Source organism: Hippocampus bargibanti, linkage group LG03 (assembly GCF_051943395.1).
Source record: "Hippocampus bargibanti isolate YZ-2025 linkage group LG03, ASM5194339v1, whole genome shotgun sequence".
NCBI classification, from domain to species: domain Eukaryota; kingdom Metazoa; phylum Chordata; class Actinopteri; order Syngnathiformes; family Syngnathidae; genus Hippocampus; species Hippocampus bargibanti.
In genome coordinates this window covers 4887501-4912494 of record NC_142736.1, presented here as the reverse complement: position 1 = coordinate 4912494, position 24994 = coordinate 4887501, and the positions used below count along the sequence as shown (strand labels likewise).

At 51.2% G+C, this 24994-nt stretch overlaps 3 protein-coding genes across 3 annotated transcripts in view; 2 read left to right on the top strand and 1 right to left on the bottom strand.

Annotated features, from left to right (window-relative positions):
• Positions 1-68: 68 nt before the first annotated feature.
• LOC148900103 (transient receptor potential cation channel subfamily M member 1-like) lies at positions 69-15555 on the bottom strand. Its single transcript, XM_088991549.1, has 28 exons — positions 14277-15555; positions 11305-11381; positions 10983-11169; positions 10701-10914; positions 10488-10612; positions 10157-10328; positions 9899-10073; positions 8967-9090; positions 8767-8839; positions 8595-8695; positions 7405-7572; positions 7205-7339; positions 7042-7092; positions 6802-6942; positions 6581-6610; positions 6208-6506; positions 5899-6127; positions 5521-5655; positions 5315-5455; positions 4402-4530; positions 3966-4217; positions 3615-3789; positions 3413-3433; positions 3177-3321; positions 2882-3096; positions 1606-1738; positions 1218-1543; positions 69-923 (listed from the first exon to the last, which is right to left on the bottom strand). Exons 1-28 carry the CDS (start codon positions 15438-15440, stop codon positions 676-678), a joined length of 5385 nt encoding a protein of 1794 aa, XP_088847675.1. The 5' UTR covers positions 15441-15555; the 3' UTR covers positions 69-675.
• Positions 15556-15709: 154 nt separating this feature from the next.
• On the top strand, positions 15710-18210 carry LOC148900102 (chymotrypsin B-like). Its single transcript, XM_088991719.1, has 6 exons — positions 15710-15865; positions 15950-16053; positions 16853-16932; positions 17006-17268; positions 17593-17726; positions 17995-18210. The coding sequence occupies exons 1-6, from the start codon at positions 15814-15816 to the stop codon at positions 18154-18156; spliced, it is 795 nt and encodes a 264-aa protein (XP_088847845.1). The 5' UTR covers positions 15710-15813; the 3' UTR covers positions 18157-18210.
• A 4284-nt stretch (positions 18211-22494) lies between these two features.
• LOC148900101 (chymotrypsin A-like) overlaps positions 22495-24994 on the top strand; it is a 3039-nt gene continuing 539 nt past the window's right edge. The window contains exons 1-6 of the mRNA XM_088991696.1: positions 22495-22632; positions 22730-22833; positions 22913-22992; positions 23071-23149; positions 23223-23403; positions 23472-23605. Coding sequence (XP_088847822.1) covers positions 22530-22632; positions 22730-22833; positions 22913-22992; positions 23071-23149; positions 23223-23403; positions 23472-23605 — 681 coding nt within the window. The 5' untranslated portion in view covers positions 22495-22529. The remainder of the gene's footprint in view (positions 22633-22729; positions 22834-22912; positions 22993-23070; positions 23150-23222; positions 23404-23471; positions 23606-24994) is intronic.

The window sequence follows — 24994 nt, the reverse complement described above, 5'->3', positions numbered from 1 at the left end:
CCCACGCGCAAGATGGCGTCATCAAGCGTTACTTTTCACCCCAGCAAACAAAACTGGTAAAAGCTGGAAATCCGGCCCCTTTTGAATCTTTTCAACGTTTCATTGTTGAATTTTGACATTTTAAAATGTGTTTTTGTTTAACATGATTCCCCCCAAAAAATCATGATGATAATAGTAATAATAATAATAGGATACGTTTTTCTGTGGGTGAATAGCGGCAAACGTGCCAGCGTTCACTCAACCTGGAAGTAACTCAAATAGACACAACGCTAGCTAGCTATGCAGGTATAGCTAATAATAATAATACATTTCCTTTATAAGCACATTTCAAACTCTCAAAGTCACTATACAGTCACAGGATAAGTAATAGGTAGCTAACAGATAGCTATCGAGATAGCTAGCGAGTTATACCGCTAATAGCTAGCTAGCTATACAGGTAATAGATAGCTAGATAGCCAGCTATCATAGTGTGAATTTCAGACATCTGAAAATATATCCCAACTGAATTACCCTGTGGTGTAGGGGGTCACTATACTCTAAAAAGTCAGGCCGGCAATTGTAAATATTAGACTGGATATATATTTAATATTGAAAGAGATCACTGTTGGCCAAGTCTAATAAAGAAGCAACTTTTCGTTTGACGATCAAGCGATGGCGATTGCTTGGAGCGCCTCGTTAAATCAGGCTCGGGGGCGCGTCCAAGTGGGCAAGGTCCACCAGGCTGGCGGCTGCGCGCGGCGGCCCCGACGGCGACCCTGCGCGAGCCGTCCCGCGTTTCTTGCCGCGACCGACGTTGAGGCTTTGGGAGCGCAGCGCCGGGAAATTCCTGTCGTCGCCGTCGCACGGAGAGACCAAGATGCCCACGCCAGATAAAGGCGGAGCGGGCTGTCGGTTTGGATCCGGCTCCGGGGACTGGATGGCGCCTGGAGACAGTGAGCGGCACAGAGGGGCATTTGAACCGGCGGGCTAGGCGCTAGGAGGCTAAATACGAGGTTCGGTAATTTCAAAAAGGTTTTCAACCACTGCCCTAAAACGACTACTTTCATACCTTGAGCTAGCTATGGTTTGCTAATCGCAAATTCCAACTTTGGCTCTCAAAGCTTAGCCAGAGGTCCAACCCAAACAGCGACTCAACGCCAGCCGGGGGCCTGACTTTTCTTCCTGTCTGGCTTTAACTCCCGTTTCCCCCCTCCCTCCCGGCGAAGACGCCATCCTACCGGTGTCGGAGCGCGGCGCTCGTCTCTCCGGACTCCCAGCGACGTCGCGCTCCAGCTGAAAGCGATACAGGCTGCCCCCGTCGACGCTGCTGAAGCTGGCGCGGCGGCGCGGGGAGGCGGGCCCGGCGCCGTCGCCCCCCAAAATACTTCCCCCGGAGCGGTCGGGCTCAGGCGGCTCCACACCCGCCAGTTTCTCCAGAGCGTTCATCATGCGGGCCGAGAACACCTCCAGCTGGGCCAGGCGCAGATCCACCGTCTGCAGGGACGCCTTCATGGCGTGCTCGCGCTCGTTGACCTCCTCCAGGCGCATGGACATGTTCTCCACCCTGCGGCCAAAAAAAAGAACGGGAGCTAAACGTTCCCGGCGCTAGGATGGGCGGCAGCCGACCTCTCCGAGGTGACTCGGATCCTCTCGTTGTTGGACGACTGTTTCTCCTCGTCCTTTTCTCGGAAGTACTCGTCCACGCACTGCTCTTCAAACTCGTGGAGGCTCTTCAGCTCGTCTGCGCCCAGGAGCAGCTCTGCGCAAACAGGGAACACGGCGTCACGCGAGGCGGAGAAAATACTTTTGACGGAGCCATCTTTTGGGTGGGGTGCCAAGGAACTACAGTAATACCTTGTCTTACGAACGTAATTGGTTCCCAGACAGAGTGTGTAAGGCGAAAAGGGTGTATACCAAACATTCATTTCCCATAAGAAACCATTAAAATGAGAATAATCCGTTCCCAGGTCCCCGTAAAACATAATTTTCTACTTTCTAATTTTCTAAGCCTTAAAACTACACAAACTATACCTTATGCTATGTATAATAAATGTGTTATGGTATTGTAATTAAAGAAATAAACTGTACTGTAGAATAAAGTCGTTTTATTTACCTTTGTGATGGACGTTGATGACTTGATGGAATGAGTGGCCATCTTGAGGAATTATTCCTTCTAAGATTTGGCAGCTTTATCGTCAGAACTACCATGACGAATGACACGATGAATCCCTGTACGACGCATAAAGTTCTCGACCCATCCGTGGCTAGCCTTGAAATCATCAATGGATGACAAACTTCCAGGTTGCCTCTTGACGATATCCGAGTGAAGTTGCTCTCTCTGTCGTCTGTCTATCTATTTTTATTTGCATCTCTGTGTTTCTGTAACCCCCGACCCCTCACTGCTGCGTTCGTGAACAATCACGTGCGGTTTTAACCGAAGACTGGGGACGGGGAATAGAGGACAAAAAATAGACGGCTGCCATTTCCTTGTTAGGAGAACGGGCTCGTTCGCGAACGACACATCACTCATTTTGGCGCTCCGTGTGTATTCCGAAAAATAGTTCTTATGCCAAGATTAAATTCTCGTTAACGTTTGTAATTGACGTTCGTAAGCCGAGAAGTTCGTTAGCCAAGACGTTCATAAGCTGAGGTATCACTGTATCTTGAAGCGTATGGACTGGACTTGTACCGCCTAGATGGAGTCAAGATACTTATGGCCATTTCGAAACCGCATCGCCTTGTCCCAAAAAATACATTCTGGCACTCGAGAGCAACTGGGCCAAAAGCCATTCTTGGACTTGGACCCAGTCCGGCCAACCGCTGCTATCAAAATGGCTACGCCCTGGAAACCAGGCTTCACCTTTCTCCCCAAAATGTAAGACATGCGAGGGAGCGGTCTTACGGAGGCGTCTGTGGGTGTCATCCCGGTCGGCGTCGCGACGCGGCGGCCGTCGGCGGCCGCATCGGCAGCAGAGCCGCTTGAGGACGATAAAGACGTGTGGGAAGACGATGAGGGGCGGCGGCAGGATGGGCCGGTCGTGGAATGTCATGATCAGCTGGTAGCGCTGGAACTTCCACACCTGGTTGGAGATGGACTTCACCTCGAAGAAGGTATTGCTGCCGCGAGACAACGGGGGCCCGTCAAAGGAGGACCGGCGCTGCGACGGGCCGAGACCGCCGCCGTCGGCCATACTAACTTGAAGACAGCAATGAGCAGATTGACCAGCAGGATGTTGGCCACCAGCAGGTAGCAGGCCATGATGGCCGGAGTCAGCCAGGCGCCAGGTATGCATGGCGGCAACTTCTTGCCGTCCTCGTCATACATGTTGTCCCCGCACGGAGCTGACGCCGGCGCACAAACAAACAGATGGCCTCAGAACACACACGCCACGTTCTCGCGACTGCACCGTAGCGGTCCGCTGTTCTCGCTTACGATTGATTTCCATGGCGTAAACTGAATGGAGAAACAAAATACAAGACAAGGAGGATACGGAGTCAGTCTGACGGGAAGACAACAAATCTCATGAGGTCATGAGGTGTCAATAAATCAATCAATATTAGCACAGAGCGAAGAGGACGCAAAAGCGGAAGCGCGCCGAGTCAAGGGGAAGCCTTACTATGAATTCTAGTCTTACGGTCTATGGAGTCGGCAAACACCTCGCCGTAGATCATCCAGTAGGGCATGTAGAAGATGTTGCGTGCCAGGCGCCAGGTGGGCTCCTCGTCCGGGTGCAGGATGGCCTGCCGGGCCACGCCGAAGCTCATCAGAACTACCAGCATGATCACCACAAAGTACAGCATGTCGATCATCTGAGAGGCGCAAAAGGGGGGTCAGTCCGCCTCACGGCCACAGTCAAACAAAGGAAACGATTTTTAAAGCCCCCAGACCCCCAATTTCAAACGGGCGTGGATCTCATCGGACCTCTGCAGGACGAACTGATCATTTCGATCGGGTGTTTCGCAGCAGCGGAGAGGGCAACTCTCACCATCTTGCCGATCATCATGACGTAGGGTCCCAGGTACTTGTTGACGCCAAAGATGTCCAGCACGCGGATGTACCAGAAGATGATGTCCACGCAGTAGATGACGCGACCGTAGCCCATGTAGGGTTCGTTGTGCAGCCGCAGCAGCAGGCCCAGTACGAAGACCCAGATGGCCGCCAGGTCCGTCAGGTTCCAGTAGTCCTCCAGCCACACGTTGATCTTCTGCTTCAGCTTGCCAGGCTCCGACATCAAGATCTTGAGAAGTCACATAACCCGATGTGTCGTACAAAAAAAAAGAACAGAAAAAACAGTGGGGAGTCCATTCCCAAGAGGGGTAGGGAACAAACCTCAACATCAAAGAACCACCATGCATCGAGAGTAACATGCACACTGCCCCCCTCGCCCCTTTATCAGAGGGGCAACAGCTTGTAGTTTTTACCTGTCGGACCTTCTCCAGGCCCAGCGTGATGATGTAGGAGATGACGATCCACTCCTGGAGGGAGGGCCAGCGCTCCATCTTCACCAGGATGATGTAGTTGTACAACATCAGGTACACCAGGTACGAGATCTGAATTGCCCAGCAGAAAATGACACTGGTTGTACACTCAGCTCCAGTAGGAACATGTCATGTCGTGGGTTCTACTGGTGTGTCCGATGTTACTTAAGGGCAGACAAACCACACTGTACTGAGAAAATCGTAAATCTGGTCAAACAAAGACTGGTCCTACTCGTCCACACTGGGTGTGAAGCGGTCAAAGTCAATGCCCGGCTAGCTAGCAATGAGCCGTTGTTTCACAAATGAGTCCACATAGTTCCACTAAGACTGAGGTGTGGAAAATATCCGACAGTGGTCACTTGTTAGACGGACGCCGTGGTTCTTTCAATACACACTGGTTGTTAAATCTACCAGTAGCACTTGGTATCATCTGTAACGCGGGGACGCCGCTGCCGCGTGCTTGTCAAGCTATTCGTTTTGAGCCATCGACGGTCTCTTCCAAAAAAGATAAACAAACTTGCTCTCAAAAACAAAACCTCGATCCGATAGTCTGCATCGACCAACCAGCTTCAGTCTTTGCACGGAACTTGAACGGATCCCCGAGCCTGTGCCAGGTCCCGTCCTGCTTCAAACAGTCCCACTCCAAGAAATTTGAAATGTGGGAGCCCAAGGACCACAGGCGCCATCTCTCTAACATCCGTGGTCCCAAAGTCCTTTGAAAAAGGCCTTGCGCTGGGGCGCCTAAACAACATCAACCACTGGCAGAGGCTTGCCGGATCCCCTGCGGCTTGCCCACCGCCGGGCTCACCACATGCAGAGTGGACAAGAAATGGAGGACTGGATTGCCGCCACTTGCCGTGTTGAACCAGAACTTGGTGAAGGGGGCATTATAGAACTCGTAAATCTTCCTGCCGACGGGAATCCTCCTGCCGCCTTTCTTGTGGTTGTCCTCCTCGTCTCCTTTCTTGGAAGTGGCGTCCATGTCGGACACGGCGTCCTGTACCCAAAGTTCAAGGCCCGGTCAAAGTGGGAATGAGCGAGGGGCTCCTAGGCCACCCTTACCTTGCCGGACTTGGACTCGTCGTCGTGTTTGCTTCCGACGCCTTCAGCCCCTCTGGGTGAGTGGAAGGAGGTCTCCTCGCCCAGTCGGAAGTCCAGCAGGAGGATGGCGGGCGGGAAGACGATTCCTAAAATTACCTGTGGAAGAAGTGGACACTCGGAAGCCTTAACGCACTCGATCAGGGAAAGGCTTTTAGTGGATCTGGTGGGACAAGGACGCAACGGACAGAATGGCAGCTACGTTGTGGATCTCCACATGTCCTAAAACGGCAATATTACAACTCGGGGGCCTCCAAATGCGGTTTCGGTAAACAGTCGTACTATTTTGGCGTCTGTCCGAGGACGGCGGGGAGCAACGACGACCTCGACCGGCGCGCATACCTTGAGGCTGTTGCTCTTGCCCATGCGCAGACATCCCATCCACATGTCGGTCAGCAGCATTTGGCTGCAGGTGTGTGCGATGAAGTCCCGATGTTTGGCGGCCACCGCCAGCTTCAGGCAGGTGGAGTTGCTCCAGTTCTTCAACTCGTAGGTCAGCAGTTTCATGGCCACCTGCTCGTCGCGTTTGTATGACTGGTCCAGGAGCTCGTAGGCCAGCTGCCCAAACTCCCTGCCGTGCGCCAAAACGGTTTGAGGACGGGCGGCCACGGGCGAGCGCCACCCACCTGCCACCTCGATGGCGCAACTCACTTAGAGTTATTCTCCAGGTCCTGGTAGATGTCGTCCACCAGCTCGCTCTGGGACGACTCATGGGCCATGGCCTTGTAGAGCTTGCAGGCCACCAGGGCTTTGGCCATGGCCTCCTCCCCGCGTTGCCACAGGAAGAGCGCCATCTTCTGGCGCTTCATGAGCACGGCCCACACCATCAGTTCGTGGAATGGGTACTGGAAGCGGCTCACCTCGGGGTCATCCACATCGACGTCCACCTCCTCCTCCTTCTTCTTGTTGTTCTTCTTCTTGCCCTTGCCTTTGGCGCGAGGCTCGTCATCCTGGAGGCGGCCAGAGAGAACGTTTGCCTTCAGCGCGCCCTCGCGCTCCGCCGCCGCCGGGTCACGACAATTACCTCCATGCCCAGCAGCTTCAAGGCTTTGGGCTGGAAGACCAAACGGCAACTGGGTTTGAGTCCCACTGTCATAGTGTCAGATCCCCATACTGACTCAAATCCAACAGGGTTTCTTCCTCAAGCTACAATATCATGAGAATTAGGGTCGGTTGACGAGAGAACCGAATAAAAAGGCCTACGAGGAAAATCCAAGGTCAGGATGAGGACCAAGTTGTGCTCACCCGCTTGAGGCCGTACAGGTTGTTGTATAGAGCCCTGAAGCTCTTCCGGGTGTAAATGCAGCGATAAGCTCCGCCCATCAGGAACTCCAGAACCAATCCGATGTCGATCAAGGTGATTTGGTAGTCTGGGGGGAGGTTCCCCTGGAGAGGGGGAACCAAAAAAGGTCAAGTGTCCAGAGAACACCAGGAGGTGTTTTTTCAAAACATTCATTGATTGACGTCCAATCACGTGTGACCGACCTTCTTGACGTCTCGGACCACAAAGTGCAGCGTGTTGGCGGGTCCCAGCTTCTGCGGGACACAAACAGGAAGTACCGTGTCATGTGTCTTGTGTTGCTGGCTCGGGTGTCATGCATATACGTGCGTGTGCGCATGCGTGTTAGGGGGGTGCGACGCCTGCAACCGTGTTGTAGAGTTCCTCCAGACGAGGGATGGTGAGGAAGTGATGAATGTTGACGCCGTTTTCGATCAGAAGCTTGACAAAGTCCACACGGTCCAACACCAAGGCGTCCATCATGGCCTGCTCCAGGGAGTTGACCTGCCGCGGCGCCGCCGTGCTCCTTAGCGTGGGCGTCAGAGTAAGCGTCGGGACGCTCGCCTTACCCAGCCAAGCAGCTCCAGCTTCCTGGGGTCCGTCTCCTCCGGTGGCTCCGCTTTGGTTTTCCCTGGTTTTCCTTTCTTTCCCCGAGCTTTAGCTTTGGTGGCCGCCGCTGGCGCTGGCGCGCACTGGGCCGCTGCCGGGCTCTTGGGATGCTCACTCGAGGTCACCGGCTGCGCACAAACATTCGTGCTGATTGCGGTTCTGGATTTGTCATCAGACTGCTCGTTCTTCCTTTCATTCACTTGGCTTGAATTCATTTTTAGCGTTTGACTGCAACGTTGGAGTCAAGAAGAACCAGGAGCTGTTCTGTCCGGAAAGAATCACCTGAACATTCTGCCAATGGACTCCATTGAGAATCACAGGCGAGGAAACTTTCAAATTGCTATCAGCAGGTCTCCAAAACGGAATTGTAAAATGTTTTCAAGTCTTTATTCGAGCTCAAACCAAGTACATGTACAGTGGCTTACGAACTTAATTGGTTCCCAGAAAGTGTGTGTAAGGCGAAAAGTGTGTATCCCAAACATTAATTTTCCCATAGGAAACCATTAAAATGAGAATAATCCGTTCCCAGGTCCCCATAAATCATCATTTTCAACTAAATAAGCCTTAAAACTACACACAATATACCTTATTTTATATATAATAAATTTGCTATGGAATTAAAGAAATAAACCTTACTGTCTAATAAAGTTGTTTTATTTACCTATGTGATGGTCGTTGATGGCTTGATGGAATGGATAGCTTTTTGCGTAAAGTGTCTAAAGGAGCTCCGGGTTGTACATCTTAGAAGTTGTGATATTGCAACAGCAACAGATGCAGGCAGACACACTAGAAACTTCATTAATAGCGGGTTCCCTTGCTTGTCTTTTCTCTTCAAATTGTACAGATGACTTGTGTGGGTTATTTGTAGAGCCTGATTGATGGGATATTTTAACCTTGCAGTCTACACTCTGCCTTTGAACTATCAATAAAGTTGAAACGAGTCCACGTTTCACTGTGATCAAGCTCCAAGAACCGGTTCGTTCGTGAACGACACATTGCTCATTGTGGCACTCCGTGTGTTTCCCGAACAACAGTTCGTATGCCAAGGTTATATTCTTGCCAATTTAACGTTCGTAAGGCAAAAAGTTCATTAGCTAAAGCGTTTGTAAGCCGAGGTACCACTGTAAGTGTGCTTGGGGCGCATGCTCACGGGCCAGTGGTGTCCGTGCGTGAAGATCTGACTGCGAGCGATGTCCACGCGATTCCACGCCAAAGCCAAGCTCAACTGGTCGCACGCCGAGGCATTGGTCCCTGCACGTACGACACGTGCGCTGGTCAGTCGAACGACGTCAAGGCGTCACCTCTGTTGTGGACACCCCGACCTTTGAGAAGTGCGGTGAGGATGGACATCTCGATGTCCTGCTGCCCTTCACCGCCCATCCGGAAAACCGTGATCTAGAAGCAGGCGGCAAAGGACAAAGATGAAGTGGTCGACGGGGAGGCGAGGCGGTTTGCGTAAGGGTGACGGAAGGGGGTCGGCCAAACTGGGTGACGCGCGGGAGGTGTTTGACGTGCCACCCACCAGCGCTCTCTTCTTCATGCACTCCATGACCATGAGGAAGATCTGCTGCGCTTGGCTGCGGCCGTAGTTGAAGGTCTTCTGAATGGTGACCAGGAGCTGCTCCTTCACGCCATCGCTCACGGACCTCAAAGGCGGCAAAATGGCACAGCGACGTGAGCCATAGCCCGAAGGCGACAATTGGCTCGGGTCGGCGGGCGGACCAACGAGGGATAGCATCGGCGAATTGAGGCCAGCCCAATTGAGGCAACTCGATTTACAGGACTACAAAGTGCAGCAAAAATCGTTCGGGCAGCAACAAAAGATCAAGCGATACTCTACATCAAGAACCAGAACGGTAGAACATCAGGTCTCATACAGAGTCCAAAGCCAAAGATTAAAAATGCAGTTTGAAAGTTGGCCCTCCTTCTCCCTTTGGATGCTCCCCCGGGTCCACTCCGTGGGAGCATCGAGACATGTCAAGATTGTAAAACAAATCGCAGAATCTTCCAAGGAAATCTCAAAAGAGCTAACGGCAGCATTCTGGACCCACTGGGGACGCTTATTGGAGAACGGGTTTACTCAGGAGGAGAAGAAGGAAGTTGGACTTCACAATGGAACCAATGCGCCCGTCAAAATTCAAGTCAGTGCGCAGTTGAAGACTCATGGCTAGGGATCTGGAGCCGGGAAAGGGGGGCACTCTGCACCATTTCTACCCAAGCGTACCTTCGAGGTGCCTGGATCGTGCTGTGACGTGTGTTGTCGGTAAAACCCTGGGGTCTAAACGAAGCTCCGACATCGGTCCTAGACACCGAAGCGCTACCTCTACCTCCACCGAGCTACACCCTTCGCCAAAGTTGCGGCGGCGGAAAGGAAACTCAAGAGGATGCAAAAGGTTTTCAGGGACACCAGCAAGACACAAAGGCGCAGAAAGGCAAAGCCCGAGCGCCACTCACCCGTCGGGGTGGCAATATCTGTGCGCGAAGGAGATGATGTCGGAGGCCCGTCCGCTGCCGTCGCACACCACCACGGGGACGGGCGGCTCATCGCGCAAGCTCTCCAGGGCCACCGAGATGATGTTGGGACCCCCTTCCAGGATCAGGCACACCACAGGGACGCCTTGACCCAGCCCTGCACGCAAGCAGAGGGCGGAGCTACTGTAGTCTCGCCAGGCGACAGGGCAGGGTGTCAAAAGCGCTCGGCGGGCCACTCACGCGTGTTGATCTTTTGCAACGCCACATGCTTTTCCAGCTGCCGGCGGAGTCGCACCTCGGCGCCGTACTTGCCCGCCGTGCCGTCGTCGGCCAGGATAAAGTGCGAGTGGCTGGCGCTGAGCACGGCCAGCTTGCTCAGAGGGTTGCCCATCGTCCCGTACGGACGCGACACCTGCGCAAGACGCAAAGCGCAAAATGCAAATACTGGAGCCCGGACGGGCCGGGTCGACGGGGCTTTCGGAGACATTTGGATTCTAGTGGGCAGGGAAAAGGCTGGAAAGGGGCTTTTCCATCCCAGCTGGCATTCGGGAGGAAGGGGGCGCTCGCTCACGTCTCTGCCGAGGAGGTCATCCTTGTTGTCCACGATGCCCCAGGGCGCGATTCCCACGGCGCACACTTTGCCGCGGGACTTGGACGAGTGCTCCGTCAGGGCGTCGCCCACGTGGCGGATTACGCCTGCCGCACGTACATGTCCTCGTATTTGCTCTCGTACGACGGGACTCAACCGAGGGAATTCACCGGCCAAGCGGGCGGGTGGGCATACCGGTGCTGACCCCGCCGGTGAAGATCCAGGCCCCGGTGGTGACGGCGGCTTTGATGAGCCCTCGTCCGAAGACCTGCCGCAGTTTGGGGGGCAGCTCAAAGTTCTGCAGGCCGCCGTGGACCGAGATGAGCAGCGTGGGCAGCTCCAGCGCCCACTCCTTCACCATCAGCTGCAGCAGGTTCTCCGGCTTGGAGTCGAAGGACACCCGAATGTACTGCGGGAGAGGGGGTGGCCATTGCGCGTGAAAAATATTTTGATGTGGCACAAATCCGGGTCTCGTACCATGGCCTTGTTGACGTGTCCTCCCTCCTGGAACTCGATGACGCCGTACGCGTCGGTGGGGGCGGCCCGGGTGTGCTTCAGAGCGCTCCAGCGTTCCGGGGGTCGGACATCCAGTCGCGCCGGTGCGGCGTCCCGCTCCGCCTCTGGGACCGCCGAGTGCTGCGCCACGGGCAGGCCGCAGCCGCACCTGCGAGGAAAGAACGGCGCAGTCGCGTCACGTCGGGCGCCGTGAAAAAACACCCTCTGCTGGTCGAATGGGCGCATTGCACCCGATTTGCGCAATGACGGACCTCCAGATGGACGGCCGGACTTTTGTGCCTACCTGCTGGCATCTTTTCCTGTCACCATGTGAACACATTCTCTCTTTTGGAAGGTTTTCTCGATCCAAGCTCTCTGCAGCTGAAACGACACACGCGGTGAATCCGGCGCAGTCATCGGCAGCTGCCGTTCATCGTCTAGCAACAAACGACCGCGTTTCTTATCGTGTCGTTTGAGTGGCGGACGTCACCGTGTATTCTCTAACATTCATGTACAGGTAACGTCCGACTAACGACCGGCTCGACTTACGACTACCTGTACTTATGACCATGACCTCCAGACTCTATTTTTAAAATTTTAATTCTATGCCGGGTACCGCAACGCGCTAGCAGGCAGGCAACGCGTACGACAATTTTGGCCAGGCAGCCAGCATCTCACTCTCGCGCAGCAATCGACTGTGTGATGGCACCAGAGAGGGGGGAGGGGGAAGGTGCGAGTCATTTAGCCTCCGAGTCTCTATTCAACATTTTGAATGGATTTCGACTTACGACCATTTTTACATATGACTGTTTGGTCGGAACGGAACTCGGTCGTAAGTCGGATGTTACCTGTATTAATTGGAGAACTGCATGTAGCACTGGAACGAAGCTCGCTATCTATTAGGTATCTAGCTGGCTGGCTATCTAGCTAGGTATCCGTTGGCTATCGATTGGCCAGCTAGCTAGCTTTCTATCTATTTGAGTTACTTCCAGTTTGAGTCAACGCTGGCGCGTGTGGCTGCCGCTGCTCACCCGCCGAAAAACTCATCCTGTGACTGTAATGTGACCTTGAGAGTTTTGAAAAGCGCTTGGAAATTAAATGGATTTATTTTTTATTATTAATAGTATTATTATTAGTATTATTATTAGCATTTGCTAGCTATTTGCTATCTATTAGCTCTGGCTGGCTAGCTAGCTATTCACTATCTAGCTGGATGGCTATCTAGCTAGGTATCTGTTGGCTATCGGTTGGCTAGCTACCTAGGTTTCTATCGATTTGAGTTACTTCCGGGTTGAGTGAACGCTGCTCACCCGCAGAAAAACATATCCTGTGACTGTAAAGTAACCTTGAGAGTTTTGAAAAGCGCTTAGAAATGAAATGTATTACAGTAAAGTCTCGTTATATCGATATTCAAGGGAGTCCGAAAAAATATCGATATAACCGGGACTATCGATATATCCGACCCTGTTTGCATGTAATTTTCTCCGTGCGTGCATAGAAATAGTATCGATATAACCGGGACTATCGATATATCCGATATCGATATAACGAGACTTTACTGTATTATTATTATTATTATTATTATTATTATTATTAGTAGTAGTAGTAGTAGTAGTAGTAGTAGTAGCAGTAGTCGTAGTAGTATTATTATTATTATTAATGAAGGGGGCGTGCACTTTTGTGTGTGTGTGTGAGCGCGCCTGTGTGTGTGTGTACGCGCGTTTGTGTATAAAAAAAGAAATCCGACTAATTTTTTGCGAGTGAAGCTTTCCATTTCTTGATGGTTTCAAATCCTCTTACACAATAAACATCAAAAGAAGCAATCCTGCTCAGCTTTTAAATCACTGGTAATGTTTCATTGTGCTCAAACACACACACAAACATTGCATGACATGGCACTCTGCATAATGGCGGATTAACATGAACATAACTTAAGCCTCGTTTACATTGTCATCATCATATAAATCATAAGCACACATGTATATATGCAGTACATATACTCTCTTTATGGGTGTGCGGGTGTGTGTGGGTGTGTGTGCGCGTTTTAATCAAGCAATCATTTCGTGTCCATGGTGACATTTGAGTTTTTTCCTGTTTTGGGACTTGAGCAAATGACCCCTTTTTGTCAGTCAGAAGACTAGTTTTTTATAATAATAATAACAATAATAATACATTTCAATTATCAGCGCCTTTCAAAACTCTCAAGGTCACTTTACAGTCACGGTTTTTCTGTGGGTGAGCAGCGGCAGCCATGCGCGCCAGTGTTCACTCAACCCAGAATAACAAAAATAGGTAGAAAGCTAGCTAGCTATCGAGCGAATAGCTAGCTATCTAAATAGCTAATCAATAGCTAGGTGGATAGCTAGCCAGATAGATAGCCAGCCACATAGCTAGCCAGATAGATAGCTCAATAGCTAGCCAAATAGCCAGCCAGATATCGAGCCACATAGCTAGCCAGATAGCTAGCTCGATAGCTAGCAAATAGCCAGCCAGATAGCTAGCCAGATAGCCAGAAAGATAGCTAGCCAGATAGATAGCTAGATAGCTTGATATATATCTAGCTAGATAGCTAACCAAATAGCTAGCCAGATGGCCAGCCAGTTAGCTAGCCAGATAGCCAGCTAAATACCTAGGTAGCTAGCTAGATAGCTATCTAGATAGCCAGCCAGCTAGATAGCAAATAGATAGCTGGCTAAGTAGCCAGCTCATACATGTTAAGTTTCAGAAACCATAAATGGTGAGATTTTCATACTCTGAATCAAGGTTGATTTCTCCCCGGCCACATGTTGTCATCATTGCAAATTGTCTTGAAGGACTTGACGTTGTCTATGGAGACGACAAGTTGACTCCAGAGACGACCTCAAGTTGTACTGCTCTTGACACCAAATTTTGCCAAAGGACTTGAAGTCGTCTCCAAGCCACTTCAGCTGTCGGACGGTGTCCTGGTTGTGTCCGCGGGCATCAAATTGTCGCTGAATTGTTTCCTGAGGACTAGAAGTTGTCTCCTGAGACCTCAAGTCCAAGATGTCTCCCTACTTGGAGTTATTTATTTGAATGTAATTGTCTTGAAGTTGTTACCAAGGACGCGAAATTTGCGGAGAAACATCAAGTTGTCGCTTGGACTTCAAGTTCGTCTCGCAGGACCATGCCAGTTGTCACAAAGTACAATGTCTCGGAGTTGTCCCCGTGACTTTTGCTCCGAGCATCAGTCTGAGCGGGTATTATGCAAAGAGCTGCGCAGAGTGCGTGTGTGGTGTAAGGTTCGGTTTGGCCTACCCTCTGCGATGCGGACGAGGCGCTGCGTTTGACGGACGAGCGCTTGAAGGAGCCGTCGGTTCCTCGTCTGGTTCTACCGTCCATGCTGGCCTCGTTGCGCCCGTCCGGCCGTCCCGGCGTCTCGCCCACGGACTGGCCGGCGTAATCCCGATTAGTCGTCTTTAATGCATGACAGAGATTTGATAAAGGCTGATGGCAGGAAAATCCACTTTGGCAGCACAACGGGACAACACGCCCCCGCCACCCACGGCATTCACCCCCCTTCCCCCATTCGCTTCCGTTGCCATTGTGACCTCTCAGGACGTTGCGCTTTGAAGCGACAGCCAGTGCAAGCCATTCCCGACCAATCGAACGATGGCGCCCGCCTTGCCCTCCCACCACAAAAATATTAAGTGACAAATTCCACCCAGGACAAGGGGACCTACGCCACCCGGGGTCGATGAAGATGATTGATGGATAAAGATGAAGATGATTGATGGTTGAAGATGATTGATGGGTGAAGACGAAGATGATTGATTGATGAAGATGAAAATGATTGATGGATGAAGATGATTGATGGATAAAGATGAAGGTGATCGATGAATGAAGATGATTGATGGATGAAGATAAAGATGATTGTTGGATGAAGATGAAGATAATGGATGAATGAAGATGATTGATGAATGAAGACGATTGATGGAAGAAGATGATTGAGGGATGAAATGATTGATGGATGAAGATGATTGATGGATGAAGATGAAGGATGGATGAAGATGAAAATGAAGATGATTGATGGATGAAGATGAAAATGATTGATGGATGAAGATGATTGATGGATAAAGATGAAGGTGATCGATGAATGAAGATGATTGATGGATGAAGATAAAGATGATTGTTGGATGAAGATGAAGATAATGGATGAATGAAGATGATTGATGAATGAAGACGATTGATGGAAGAAGATGATTGAGGGATGAAATGATTGATGGAAGAAGATGAAGGATGGATGAAGATGAAGATGATTAATGGATGAAGATGATTGATGAATGAAGATGATTGATGGATGAAGATAAAGATGATTCCTCCTGATGACCCTGCCGATTGAAGCCGGCAGGGGTCGTCAGGACGCTGCCGCTCACACGTCACACGTCTAATCGCCGTGTGAAAGGCAACACGCTTGACCATGAGCAAAGTTAAACATTAACCACTTTCTGGACACACGGGACCCAAAGTCATTTGGCCTTTTTGCCACGTCGTCCTATTTTGATATCCGTTGTCATAACGGCAAGAACGTTTGACTGGAAGAAGGACTTTCATCAAACGTAGTGGTCATAGTCTGCAGTTTGCAGGTTTTGGAAAAGTGATTGTCGGATCAATTTCACGTTCAGGAGTTCAAATATGACAGCGCTTGAGTTTCCACTCGGTGCATGGGAGCCCACCGGTGATAAGCAGCTGCGGTGTGAGCAGGCTGCCCTGCGATTGGTCGCCGCCAGTCCGCTGGGTGGATAAAAGCAGGCGGCGCAGACCCGCCGACATCATCGTCGTCGTCGTCGTCGTCATGGCCGCCCTCTGGATCATCTCCTGCTTCGCCTTGGTCAGCGCCGCCTACGGTGAGAAAAGGGAAGGGCGCAGAGTGGGGGTCCCATCGCCGCCTAACCAACCGGCGTCACCGGCGTCTTTTTTGCCTCCGTCAGGTTGCGGAACACCCGCCATCCCTCCCGAGGTGACGGGTTATGCTCGCATCGTCAATGGCGAGGAGGCCGTACCCCACTCGTGGCCCTGGCAGGTGTCCCTGCAGGTCAGACACCACACCAGACACCAGACACCAGACACCAGGCACCAGACACCAGACACCAGACACCAGGCACCAGGCACCAGGCACCAGACACCAGGCACCAGACACCAGACACCAGACACCAGACGCCAGACACCAGACACCAGACGCCAGACACCAGACACCAGACACCAGACACCAGACACCAGACACCAGACACCAGGCACCAGGCACCAGACACTACACCAGGCACCAGACACCAGACACCAGGCGCACCAGACACTACACCAGGCACCAGACACCAGACACCAGACACCAGGCACCAGGCACCAGGCACCAGACACCAGACACCAGATACCAGATACCAGATACCAGATACCAGATACCAGATATCAGATATCAGATATCAGATATCAGATATCAGATATCAGATACCAGATCCAGGCCCGGGTCCCGCTCCGCTTTGGTTTCAAGTCCACGTCTTCTTTTGTCTTTGCCATTGACGCTCCTTGTTGGCTTCTTGTTGCCGTCCTTCTGGTCCTTCGTCTCTCGGCTGCTCTTTGGGTTCCCGGAGCCTCCTGGGTTCCCGTTCTTCTTCTTCCCTTCCTCATCCGGTTTGGCGTGTTCCTCTTTGTGCTCCTCTTTGTTCCCGTTTCCATCTTGTCCTTCCGTTCATTTCGGTCATCCGTTTTCCGCCTTCCTCTGGGTTTGGTCCATCTCTTCCCGTTCTCTCGCTTCTGATTTGGTGTCGGGGCGTCCCTGTGCGATGATTTCTCTGTTGGCGTTCCCGGAACCGTTTTTAACGCGGCAATTTCTCGGGCAGCAATCCAACGGCTTCCACTTCTGCGGCGGCTCCCTGATCAACGAGAACTGGGTGGTGACCGCTGCCCACTGCAATGTCAGGTACCTGCCACACACGTCGGCGCGCGGGAACGGACGCGGAAGTCCTTTAGTCACCCGGTCGCCCCCGTCCCAGGACTTACCACCGCGTGGTGGCCGGCGAGCACGATAAGGGTTACGGCTCCGACGAGGCGGTGCAGATCTTGCGCCCCGCCAAGGTGTTCACTCACCCCCGCTGGAACCCACGCACCATCAACAACGACATCGCCCTGATCAAGCTGAGCTCACCCGCCCGCATGAGCACCAACGTGTCGCCCGTCTGCCTGGCCGAGACCGCCGATGACTTTGCCCCCGGAAGGACCTGCGTCACCTCCGGATGGGGACTGACCAGATACAACGGTGCGTTGGCCGCCTCGCCTTCCTCTTCCTCACATCTTTGGCTTCCTCTTGTCTTGTCGGCGAGGGTCCGTCGCCTGGTTTCGTTTCGAGGGGAGGTCAAGTGACATAATTTGGCCTGATGGCATTTGTCCACCGAAAATGAGCCGGCGGCGCCGAGCAGGCTCAAAGCGGTGAGGGCGGGTGTGCTGTGATTGGCTAGTGGATCGACTCTCGTTGGGTTCCTGCTCCCCTTGGCCTCCGTCTTCCTCCGTCTTTGCTTCCTCCTCGCCGCTTGGCGCGGCGCACCCCGGATGGCCGTTTCTGACCGGGCCGACCCCTTTGCAGCTCCCAGCACTCCCAACAAGCTCCAGCAGGCAGCGCTTCCTCTGCTGTCTAACGAGCAGTGCAAGCGTCACTGGGGCAGCAACATCTCCGACGTGATGATCTGCGCCGGAGGCGACGGCGCCACCTCCTGCATGGTGAGCCAACGGCGCCCGACGCCCTTCTTCTTCCGCCCGCGATATACGTTTGTGCACCGAAAGGTAGCCGCGCCAAAGGCCAAGGAGCAGATGCGACTTGAGCCAAGTGAGGGTGCGGCCGTGGGGGTTACTGGTTGCGCCCTGCCACGGCACTGTTGCCCGCCTTGTGCCCAAAGTGGTCTGGCTTAGGCTGGGGCGGCTCCCCCCGCGACCCCGCTTCCTTGTTCCCTGCGCAGGCTAACTTCCTGTCCCCCTTGCCGCACTCCAGGGCGACTCTGGCGGTCCTCTCGTGTGCGAGAAAGACAACGCCTGGACCCTGGTGGGCATCGTGTCCTGGGGAAGCAGCCGCTGCTCCACATCCACGCCCGCCGTCTACGCCCGCGTCACCGAGATGCGTGCTTGGGTGGACCAGATCCTCGCCAGCAACTAATCACCCACTGGCCTTTCCCGCGGGACCCAATAAAAAACAATTCTGGCATCTTCACTGACGACTTGTTGGCTTTGAATCCATTTGACATTTGTGGTCGCGGGCAACAGAAACAAGGTTGGAGGAACCTTTCCATGTTTGCTGGGGGGGGTCACGTTTTCATTTTGTTTCAGTTCCTGTGAGTTGCAAAATTTGAGTGTAGAAGTTTGGACTTGCCCATCGCCAACGGCGGTGGTCACCATTTGCAAGGTGCTGGCGGTGGTGGACCTCAAAAAAGCAGGCAGGAGGGACGAGCAAGGTGCGTTTAAACAAATTTGGTCGGCAGGACCAAAATCTCAAACAGCAAAATCATCGCAACAAAAAGGTTCAGAGCAACAAAGCAAACCATGAGTAAAACGTGATAAGATGAAAGCAACCAGACAGGGTGAAACAAACAATGAGCCGACACGGAACGGTGGTGCTGGGTTTCCTTTTAACTGCCACTGATGAAAACGAGCAACACCCGTGCGGCTGCAGGTGGGGCTACCTATTTGCTATCTGGCTCCCTGGCTGGCTGTCTAGCTAGCTATCTATTAGCTATATAGCTATCAAGCAGGCTGGCTAGCTATTTAGCTGGCTATCTATTAACTATCTATTAGCTAGCTAGCTAGCTTTCTATCTATTTGAGTTACTTCCGAGTTAAGCCCCGCCCCCAGAACACCCCCATCTGATGATGGTGGAATGGATTTCATTTTGTCCATTCAATTCCATGACTAAAAGTGTTTTGCAATGACAATCTAAGTTTGAAATTGATGCTGATTTTTGTTCTCCTGAAACTCATCAATGGTTTCCCTGGGGGCCACCCAGAACTTGTCCATTGCCAAAGTCGCGGGCCTACTCACCAAATCGGCCAGCAAATGGGCCGGATTTTCTGGAAGGGAATTGCTTTTGAAAGGTTCCAAGATATTCAAATTCAATTCCACGTCATGAAAGGCTACCAAAAAGTGGTGACGACTACTGGCTGAAAATGTGAACAACAAAAAAATCCCATTTTCATCTTTGAGTGTTACAGGGATACCTCGGTTTACGAACCCCTTGGCTTACGAACGTTTTGGTTTACGAACGTAACATTTATGAAAATTTTACCTTGGCATACAAACTATTTTTCGGGATACACACGGAGCTGCCACAATGAGTGATGTGTCGTTCGCGAACGAGCCCGTTCTCCTAACAAGAAAAGGGCAGCCGACTCTTTTTGTCCTCTATTCCCCGCCCCCAGTCTTCGGTTAAAAAGCTGCAAAAAGCTATCAACCGAGCTAAACAGAACACAGTTGATGAGGAACTATGTAAGATTATCGCAGAGAAAGCACCTCATTCCTCAAGATGGTGAAAGAAGAAGGCTACGTTCCTCATCAATTGTTTAATGCTGTCATTCCATTCCATCAAGCCATTAACGACCATCATAAAGGTAAATAAAACGACTTATACAGTACAGTTTATTTAATTATAATACCATAGCATATTTATTATACATAAAATAAGGTATATTTTGTGTAGTATTAAGGGTTAGAAGGGTAGAAAATTATGTTTTATGGGGACCTGGGAACGGATTATTCTCATTTGAATGGTTTTCCTATGGGAAATTAATTTTTGGGATACACACTTTTCACCTTACACACTCTGACTGGTAACGAATTAAGTTGGTAAACCAAGGTATCACTGTACTTTATTGTCTTTTTGAACGTTCAAAAACACCAAACGACATTGTAACAACTTGGAATCAACTTGGAATCAAATCAACAGGACTCTGATATTGGATGATCTTTTGATTCCCAGTCAGTGTGATGAACGCTTTGCATAAAAATGAATCTGATACGACTCGGATTGACTCATTCTTTCGGACTCATCCCCTCGCTGGCCATCTTTCAAAGCCGCCTTTTTAAAACTCATTTCTTTGTCTTTCTTTGGCATTCGACTCAGCATGATTACGACTTGATCTTGGTTTCACTCCCTGGTGCTATCTTTGTGACTTCTTTATTTCCTGTTTATGATAGCTGTCCATGTGAAGCGTTTTGATACCGCTTCAGCTGTTGAGGAAAATCTTTCTTCCGCCGTCATCTGGACTTCTTTGAAGGTGTCGGACGTTTGGCTCCTCATCCGAAGATCTTCGTCAGTGAACTAAAGTTATGCTGGTAACCCTGTCCCTAATATCCCTGATGGACAGAGGTGGCTGTGCCAGACCTGTGCTCTGATAGGTCCCTCCTTTAAGGTTCGGGAAGCAGTTGACCACTCCCTGAAGCCAATCTGATTATTTCTATTGTTCTATCCTTGGCTCTGATTTCACCTCATTAGCCAATCTGATTACCTCTGCACTCTTATTACCTCTATAATTCTAACCCTGGGCCTGGATTCACCACTTTAGCCAATCTGATTACCTCTAATATTCTATCCCTGCCTCTGGTATCGCCTCATCAGCATGACTAAGCCTATGTGGTAACAACCTAAGAAGTCTGTTATAAGCACGATCTAAATGAAACCTCAAACCACCATGGCGATTTAGGGAAGGCTTTTTCTGTTTTTTCTGTGACGTGATTTGTTGGAGGAGAGTGGCCTTCTTACCTCTGCGTGTTCGTTAATATCGGATAATGAGGATTTAGGTGATCCAAATAAAGGCCGGAGTTGATGAACAGTACCTTCGAAGGTACTGTGAAGATTGTAAAGAGCAATACATAGGGGAGACTAAACAAATTCCCAAAAAAAGACTTTATCAACATCGCAGGGATAATACGAGTGGGCCTCAATCGGGCTAAACTAATACCAACAAGCGTCAAAGGTAGAGAAAAGGAGTCAAAACATCAGGAGAGCACTCACTAACTGTGGGTACTCTCAGTGGTCATTTCACAAATGTCAGAAAGAAAGAATAAGGAATGAAACCAAAAATTCTTAAGATACAAAAAGGAGAGGAGTAGCAGTACCTTACATTGCAGGAGTTTCTGAAGAACTACAAAGAGTTCTTTGGCAACACAAAATTCCTACTTATTTCAAACCGATAAACACTAAGGCAAAAATCAGTGCATCAAAAGATAGGCTGCCAAATGAAAAACAAAGTAATGTAGTTTATTCCATACATTGTAAGAATGAAAATTGTAAAGAGCAGTACATTGGGGAGACTAAACAAATTCTCAAAAAAAGACTTTATCAACATCGCAGGGATAATACTAGTGGGCCTCAATCGGCAGTACATATGCACCTAAAAGCTAACAAGCACTCATTTGACGACAATGAGGTTAATATCTTCGCGAAAGAAAATAGATGGGTTGAAAAGGGAGTAAAAGAAGCTATTTTCATAAAACAGCAAAATCCTTCTTTAAACCGATATGGTGGGGTGAGGTTCAATTTGGATCGTTCCTACAACTGACTTCTTAGGCAACATAGGATTAGTCATTCTGATGAGGTGATACTAGGGCCAATTGGGCAATCAGGCCAGTCGTTAGCCAGGGCAATAGAAGCTATCAGTGGAGCTGCAAGGAGTAGTCATCTGCTCCCCCTAACCTGAGAGCAGGGACCTATCATAGCAGTGCCATGTCTGGACAGTAGGGATATATGCATAGGGCCGATACTACCAGTAAGACTTTAATTCTCTGAAGAGGCATCTTAGATAAGAAGCGAAACGTCCGACACCTTCAAAGAAGTACAGGTGACGGCTGAAGAAACCTTTTCATGGATGGACCACCCCTGTACGACTGAGAGCTTACACAGACGAAGTACCTTCGAAGGGTTTATTTTGTAGAATATTCCTATGGCGGCCCTGCTGTATGTTCTAAACGTTGACGCGTCCTTGAAAATTATCCGTCTGTGACTGCAAAAAAATGCAGACGTACGGACACACACGGTGGCCTTCACACACACTCCGGCGGCCTTCACATGAAAATATATATACAGTAAAGTCTCGTTATATCGATATTCAAGGGAGTCCGAAAAAATATCGATATAACCGGGACGATCGATATATCCGACCCTGTTTGCATGTAATTTTCTCCGTGCGTGCATAGAAATAGTATCGATATAACCGGGACTATCGATATATCCGATATCGATATAAGGAGACTTTACTGTATATCGCCATCAATGATCAAGTCCTCTACACGTCAATGAAACTTATTTCAAGAGCACCAAGGAATGTATTTCCTTTTCCCCGATGGCAAAAGTGACATCCCAGTTCCATTTATTGAAGAATCGGAGACATCAGCAAAGTCTGAATTGCTCCGAGTTGGGACTTGATGTTTGCGCCCAGCTGGAGATTTCCCGGAATTCCATGTGTCCAAACTCTCACGTCCGCTGATAGCGTGTGCTTCTGTGGCCACGCCCCCGCCCCTCTCCCCCAATGGGAGGGGAGGATGCGTCCGGATAAAAGCCCGGCGTTTGTCGGCAGAAGGCATGATGTCGCCATGGCTTTCCTGTGGATCCTCTCCTGCCTCGCCTTCGTCGGCGCCGCCTACGGTGAGTGGGCCTTAGCCCGAGCACGTTAGCACGTTCAGCCGAGGTCTTTTTCATGACATTCCTGATTGACATGGGCGGGCGGCCATGATGTGGTCAGGTTGCGGCTCTCCCGCCATCCCCCCCGTGATCACGGGATACTCCCGCATCGTCAATGGCGAGGAGGCAGTGCCTCACTCCTGGCCCTGGCAGGTGTCGCTGCAGGTAGAGGCGCACGCCCAACCTCGCCGGCACGCGGTAAGGGATGTGACGTGACGTAACGCCGCACGCTTTTGGCCCTCAGGACTACACGGGTTTCCACTTCTGCGGCGGCTCCCTGGTCAACGAGAATTGGGTGGTGACGGCGGCGCACTGCAACGTCAGGTAGCGGCGTCGCGTGGGCGTCCGGCTCGCGGCGGTTGTCGCGTCAATGCTTGACGGCCTTGTTTTGCTCGGTGGTAGGACTTCCCACCGCGTGGTTGTGGGTGAGCACGACCGCTCGTCCGCCGAGGAGGACACCCAGGTGTTGAGGGTGGGCAAGGTGAGATCGTTAGCATCTGCGGCGTGGTTGGCACGGGTGGCGTGGCTCTGACGTCGCCATCCCTCCGTGGCAGGTGTTCAAGCACCCCCGCTACAACGGCTTCACCATCAACAACGACATCCTGCTCATCAAGTTGGCCAGCCCCGCCCAGATGAACATGCGCGTGTCGCCCGTCTGCGTGGCCCAAGCCGGCGACAACTTCCCCGGCGGCATGAAGTGCGTCACCACCGGCTGGGGCTTGACCCGCCACAACGGTAGGCGCCTGGGCGCCCGGACCCGGCCCGTTCCCAGGGCCAGCCCTCATCTCTCCCTTGCGTTTCAGCGCCCGACACGCCGGCCCTGCTGCAACAGGCCTCCCTGCCGCTGCTGACCAATGAGCAGTGCCGCCGCTTCTGGGGCAACAAGATCAGCAACCTGATGATCTGCGCCGGAGCCTCCGGAGCCTCATCGTGCATGGTGGGCCGGCCCCCCTCCAAACCAATCACGTGCGACCTTCCCAAACCCGAAACACGGCCTCTCCTCTCTCTTGAGCACCTTGATGTCTTTGTCACATCTCGGCTCAATTGCGCTTGACTTTGGAGTCAACCAATAATCCTTGAAGCGTCTCCAGCTGGTCCGGAATGCTGCTGCTGACCTGTCAACTGGTACTCGTAAGAGGGAGCACAAAACTCCGGCATCCCTTCACTGGCTCTAGTCTGCTGATCCTAAACGGAAGCTCCGAGGGGATGTAGACTTTTCTGCTCCTGGTCCTTCTCTCTAGAATGACCTGCGACTGAGCATTACGATTTGTAAATTTTCGAGTTCTTTTGAAGATCCTATTATTCAGTTTTCAAATCTTTCAATAGGGTCACTCTACCCTTACAAACCTTCCCTGTACCTCTAGTCTGCTGACCAGGCGATAGTAGATGTGCTAAGAACTAAACGGAAGCTCCGAGGGGATGGAGACTTTTCTGCTCCTGGTCCTTCTCTCTAGAATGACCTGCGACTGAGCATTGGGCAAGTCCTCTCGCTGCCCATTTGTAAAACCCGCCTCTTTTAGACTGATACTAGTAAGAGGGAGCATATAACTCCTACTCTGGCATCCCATCACTGGCTCCCTCTACATTTTCAAGATCTTCTTATTTGTTTTCAAATCTTTCAATGGCCTCGTTCCTCCACCCCTACAAACCTTCCCGGTGCCTCAGGTCTGCTAACCAGGCGATAGTAGATGTGCTAAGAACTAAACGGAAGCTCCGAGGGGATGGAGACTTTTCTGCTCCTGGTCCTTCTCTCTAGAATGACCTGCGACTGAGCATTGGGCAAGTCTTCTCGCTGCCGATTTGTAAAACCCGCCTCTTTTAGACTGATACTAGTAAGAGGGAGCATATAACTCCTACTCTGGCATCCCATCACTGGCTCCCTCTACATTTTCAAGATCTTCTTATTTGTTTTCAAATCTTTCAATGACCTCGTTCCTCCACCCCTACAAACCTTCCCGGTGCCTCAGGTCTGCTAACCAGGCGATAGTAGACGTGCTAAGAACTAAACGGAGGCTCCGAGGGGATGGAGACTTTTCTGCTCCTGGTCCTTCTCTCTAGAATGACCTGCGACTGAGCATTGGGCAAGTCCTCTCGCTGCCGATTTGTAAAACCCGCCTCTTTTAGACTGATACTAGTAAGAGGGAGCATATAGCTCCTACTCTGGCATCCCATCACTGGCTCCCTCTACATTTTCAAGATCTTCTTATTTGTTTTCAAATCTTTCAATGGCCTCGTTCCTCCACCCCTACAAACCTTCCCAGTGCCTCAGGTCTGCTAACCAGGCGATAGTAGATGTGCTAAGAACTAAACGGAGGCTCCGAGGGGA